General features: G+C 50.3%; 1 protein-coding gene across 1 annotated transcript in view; it reads right to left on the bottom strand.

The window, feature by feature from the left end:
• Positions 1 to 3923: 3923 nt before the first annotated feature.
• Positions 3924 to 5788, bottom strand: part of LRTM2 (leucine-rich repeats and transmembrane domains 2) — an 8312-nt gene continuing 6447 nt past the window's right edge. The window contains exon 4 of the mRNA XM_008947643.1: positions 3924 to 4624. Coding sequence (XP_008945891.1) covers positions 4170 to 4624 — 455 coding nt within the window. The 3' untranslated portion in view covers positions 3924 to 4169. The remainder of the gene's footprint in view (positions 4625 to 5788) is intronic.

Genomic DNA, 5788 nt, shown 5'->3' with positions numbered 1-5788 from the left:
TAATGAGCTGATTGCCACAGTATCTTATCCTTGTTACACAATCGCCCTTGTCTGGCTGTGTCCCTGGCGCCCTGGGTCTGTGTGTGTCTTTCTAGATCTAGGGTCTCACCTTGACTGCGTGTGCCTAGTCCTACAGCCTCACCCTGACTACAGGTACATGCATGCTTGCCTAGGACTTACACTGCTATAGTGTATGTGTGTGTGTGTATACATGCATGTTCATTCCACATTCAAACGCTATGTACAAACAAGCATACACACAGGAGGGAATTTCGGGGCTCTTCCATTTGGCTGGCTGTATCCCTGCAGCGTTTGCTTTCACAAGGGGTAGGGGAGAGAGGTAAAGTTACTGTCAGAGATCTCATTTAAACAAGAGGGAGCATAGGAAAATACATTCTTTATTATTCTTCTGTAACAACAACCCAGAAATATAATATACCATTAAAAATGTTCTGTCTCATGCCAAAGAAACCTCCATTCAATCATTTTAGAAAATCTTGTTGCTCTCCCTCAAACAGTAATGAAAAGAAAAAGAAATTGCAAGTGCCATCTCTTCCCTGCAAGAACTGTGCCTGCCTGTGCCACGGGTGGGTGTGTGGGGAAGGGGAGCAGAGAGAGCAGAAGGAGTGGTTCTGGTGGCCTTGCCATCCCCTGTGTCACCCTGGCACATGTGGGACCTGCCTGCCCCAGAAGACCATTTCCTGAGGGCAGGCACCTGCATGTGGCATTGGTACACCTGCCTGCAGGAAAGGGTGGGTTCAGGGGGATTCCCCCCATGCCTAGCCATGCCTGCATGCCCGCATGACTGAATGGGAGCCCCTCTCCCCACACACCAGAGGAACCCATTGCCTGAGCACCTAAGGAGTGCTGGGTCTCGTTCTGTATCCAGCATTCCATGCTGGGTACCATGTTCCCTGGAGTGCCTGTGGAGAGGGCAGCAGCTTGGTCACGCTAGAGCAGCCTGTTTTCCAGGTGTGCTACAGAACAAAGTGAGAGTTTGTTTGCAAACAGTGATATAAAGAGGATGTTTCCCAGTGGACCCTGTTACCCTGCTCTATGCAGAAGAGAACAGGTCCTTATCCTGCCAAGCACAGTATTTGTTTTTCAGTGGAACTCCCCATAGCAGCCAGCCTTTATATTTCTTAGCAATTCTCTTTTCTCCACTTTCCTGTCTTCTCCTTTCCTGTGTGGGTTTCTAAACATAGCAGTCCCTTGTCTAGGGTTGAGATGAATCCAGACTTTCTGCCTTATAAATGAAAAGAAAAAGGAAAGGATGGTCAAGGTCATTATCAGCCCCACAACACAAGATATAGAAAATATTATTAGCAACAAAGAAAAATTGGTCAGGGTTGGAGGAGGTCACAGGAAAGGTGCAAGGAAAGAAGGATTTCACCCCTCTCAGCCCCTGTGTTGCCCTCTGCCTCCCTCCCATTCTTTTTACCTCTAGTCTATCCCCGTAAAAACAATCTCTTACTCTCTTGCTCGCTCTCTCACACACACACATACACACACACACATATATAGATCCCATTTGTTTTGTGCAATATTTCACCGTTATTTGATGCAATTAAAATATAGATCTATAAATATACTGCTCTGACTCAAGTCCCATTTCAAGTATGATTGAGGAGTCCAGTATGGTAAAGGGAGAAGTTCCCCTGAGAGGGAGGTTGGGGAGAGGTTTGGATCCAGCAGGCAGAGCCTAGTCCTGGCTTGCTGGGAATGTGGAGCAGCAGTAACACACATACAGAGTCTGCAGTGCACCAGTTCTGCCCTTCAGAGAGGGCTACGGTTGCAGCAGATGGGATGGATGGAGTGGCTATACAGTGCATGGGGGAAGAGTCCTTTCTCTTCACAGCTTGCCAGCCCCCCTTCTCATCCTCCTTTTCCCCACAAGCAGTGTGCTGGGAGTGGGGGTACACCGCACTTTTAGGTGGACTGCTTCTCCCAGTCCTTCTTCCAGGACAGCCTGGTCTTCTGCTTCCCGAAGAACAACCTCCTCTGTCCCACGCATCTCTGTGTCACAGGAAAATCATGCCAAGACAGTCCAGAGCATCCTGCTCTTTGCCTCTGGTGGCCCTGGGTAGTCCAGGAGGGGTTTTCCCACTCCAGGCTTTAATTAAAGAGCTGGCATTGTGTGCCCACGGGTCAGTACAACCGACTGTTGCAGACCAGAAGGAGCGAGGAGCTGGCGCGCCTCATCTCCGCAGGGGTCCAGCTGCAGAGCAGGAGTGCTGGGAGACCTCTGGAGGCATCGGGATGCAGCTGGGGCAGGGGGAAGGGGGCCCACCTGCAGTGCGTGCTGAACACAGGTTGCCAGTGAAACACCCTGCCAAGCTGGGCTGGCCGCCAGCTTGTTTCCTGATGGCAGGGATCATGCCGTCCACAGGCACTGTGGATGCACGACCTCCGGTGTCATCTTCCTCGGCCAGGCATACCCGCTGTGATGGGTTAGAGCAGGTTACCATGGCAATGTGTGCTCTCCCCTGGAAACAGCGTTTTATCCCACTTCCAGTGATACAATATGAGTCCTTACGTTGAATTCCTTTCATTTTTTTTCCCCTCTCACTTTTTTCTTTAATTCTCCTGTCAGGTCAGGAAGAGCTAAGACTAACAGGAGGCACTGCAGTCTGAGGGCTTTGAAATCTTGTCAGGGGAGGTCACCCTACGTGACAGTGGCAGTGTTGTACAGTTGTGTGTGCGGGTAACCTGTGCAGCTGTGGGTGGCTACAAACACAGCAGTGATGGTGAGGGGAACATACGTGGGCTGTGCTCTCTACTGTGCCAGATCCTTCCTGGGCTCTCCCACCTGTGCTGCACTGTGGTCCAGGTTTCAGCCTTCATTCACCTCGAGACCCTTCAGAATTGTGCTCTATCTCTTCAGCCCTATTCCATATGCCACGCTTGCCCCTCCACCCACCACTCCAGCTCTTGGTTTGTGTGTCATCTTCTTCTCCTAAGCTCACACTACTACTCAGCATGGCTTACACTACTGAGGCTGGTAAGTCACCTCCTTCTCTAGTCTTTCCTGATGACCCAGTTTTGCTCTGCCAATCAAACATTTCCAAATGGAGGCTTCATATCCTTGCCCTCTGCATTTATCATAGAAAACATAAAATAGAAAATAAGAACACACCTTATTTTTTCCATGCTGTGTACACAGTTCCATGGACTCATGCTGTAACCTTAATAATTTTGCCCCTTCTCTGTCCGCTCCTGCCCTTTTCCACTGGCTCTTCACTATGGCTGAGGTGCTTCTGTTGGTTCCTCAGTGGCAGGGTGCATGGATTTTGTCTGAGCCTGAAGGTGCTATGCACCATTATGATGAGGATGAGGGAAGGTGGCTGAATGTATCCACGGCTGCACGCAGAGGGCAGGTCAGCGTGGGCATGTGTGACTGGGACCAGCATGAGTCAGTAAGTGTGTGCGCACAGGAGAACAGCTCTGTAGCTGTGCACCTGTAACAGATGATGTGTGTGTGTGTTTGTGTCAGCCTACAGCTTTGGACCTGGACAGGAGCAAAAAGAGGGACACTGCTCCCTGGCAGCATTTTAGAGTGACACAGACATCTTTTCACCTTTAGAAGTGAGAAGGGAAATCTCCCTTTGACTGTTGTCATCTCCTAGGGACTTTACCTCCTTTCTGATGCTCTCTCAGCAGCACTGACTTGTAGGGTGGGCAGCAACTTACTGTCACACAACAGCTGTGACCCCAACAGCCAGCCATGGACACTTCTGATGTCCTGCCCCTCACACAAGCTTTCACAGACCCGCTGCCTCTGTTTGCAGAGAGCTCTTGACAGAATACTGGACGACTCAGGACTGAAGCTGAGAGGATGACACAGGTTCCCAGAATCTGCCAGCTGCCTCCACAGCAGACATGTGAGGGAAGCTCTGTGCAAGGGCATGAGGCACAGCAAGCACTCGAGGTCTGACTCTACTTTATTTGTCTGGGAGGGCCCAAGGGTGAAAGGGCACAAAATGGGCCTGGGGCAGAGGAACAGAAAATGAGCCAGGTGCCCTGACCCCCCAGAAGCATGTTGCACTACTTGGGTGAGTGGAGCAATAGCACAGTCTGTCTGTCTGTGAAGATGTATTTGGGGAGGACCCCATGCTTGACTGCTCTCAGGTACCTTTGTTCATTGCTGTCCCTTCCTTCCTAGAAGAGTTTCATGCCACAGAAGAGATTTGTTTTTGCTCTTCATGTTCACCTTCTGTGTCACCCATGAGCGGCTGCCTCTTCTTCAGCTCCCGGTGGTACTTGGCCATGAGGGAGGCATAGATGCAGCCGTAAGCAGCTGCCACCACCATCATGATGCAAACAATGCCGCAGACAACCCCTGCGATGATCACAGTGCCGATAGCCCGGCGCACGCTCACGGGCCGGTAGCGCTGTTTCTGAGGGCATCCCACACTGGGCTCCACTTCTGTTTCTGGGCCCGATTTAGATTTGGTAGGAGTCGGGCTTCCTTTAGTGCAGGGTGGGCCAGTATTGTCCAGCACCGTAGAGCTGTTCTCATCATCCAGCTGGGAGCAGTAGTTAAACATTTCCATGGGCACCATCCGCATATCCTTCCCTTTCAGCTCCTTGGGCAAGGTACAGGCCAGCTGGTCGATTTTCCCACCTGTCCCAACAGAGATAAAGGAGTGAACCACAGCTTCACCCTGACGCAGTGACAGCACAGCTAGATCCTCAAGTGGAGTGGGTTCCTATGATACCATTGACACCTGTGAAGGATTTGCCCTACAGAACTCAGGCATAGCAGCTTTATGGTTGTCAAGTGGGGAACTGCTTTGCTACAACAGTAGGGCTATAAAATTCTGACCCTCGTGCATGAATGCATTGCTGAGTAGAGAGGGTATTCAGAGAGCTTCTCCCATCCCCAAAAGGCAGCCATGATCTGGTGCAAGGTGTTTCTAGAGTTCAAGGGTGACACTGAAGTCAGGAGGTGCTGCAGACTCCCATGTCCTGACAGATCCTCAGTGCTTGATAAAGATGGAGGAGAGGAAGGAGTGGCTGCACCTGGATGCACGAGGCAGAAAGAGCACATGTGGTATCCTTTGAAATGATTGTTTTGCCTAGCTTTGAGACATTTTGCCTGCCCCAGCCCTGCACAGCTGAAACAGCTTCTTCTGCCTAGGCTGGATTTGACAGTACAGTGCTCATAGTGCATGATATCTGCATAGGCATCTTTCAGGCCAAGACATGGAAGCCCTCTGAAACCATCAATTAAGTCAGCCTCTTACTGTTTAGTGAGTTATGTAAGTGTCAGTAGAACCATTTAAGAAAAGGAGAAATTAAAACAAAAAGATAGGACCAGGCTGTATCTTCTCAAAATAACAACAGACACACAGTCCCATCTTCTGACAACTAATCCATCCCCCCTCTGTGAAAATAGTGACAGATGTTGAAACAAATGCTTGAGAGAGTTTGGGCAATTTCTTTGGAAGAGGGAAAAAAGGCAAAATTAACTCCATGTGCTTTCCATCGACTCTGTGATATGAAAGTCAAGAAAGAAAGCAACCCCCAAAAAAAGGGAAGTGGCACTCGTGTGCTTGTTTGATTCTGCTCACACAAATGCATATTTCAGACTGCAGCATAGCCACGGGCGTAGCTAATCCCTCTGCAGCAGGGCTGTGATGGGCAGGGATGTGACAGCTGATGGCCGCCACCCGCCTGACTGGAGACCCTTTCCTCCGCACGGGCTCTGGCGACAGAAGGTCAGGCCTTCAGTCGTCATTCCTGGAAAATGGGCCATCTCTCTGTCAGCCACAGCTCCTGAAAGCCT

The sequence above is a fragment of the Merops nubicus genome, unplaced genomic scaffold (genome assembly GCF_000691845.1).
Source record: "Merops nubicus isolate BGI_N331 unplaced genomic scaffold, ASM69184v1 scaffold8939, whole genome shotgun sequence".
In the NCBI taxonomy this organism is placed as follows: Eukaryota; Metazoa; Chordata; class Aves; order Coraciiformes; family Meropidae; genus Merops; species Merops nubicus.
Note: the sequence above shows the minus strand (reverse complement) of the source record. Positions and strands in the feature narration are given on the sequence as shown.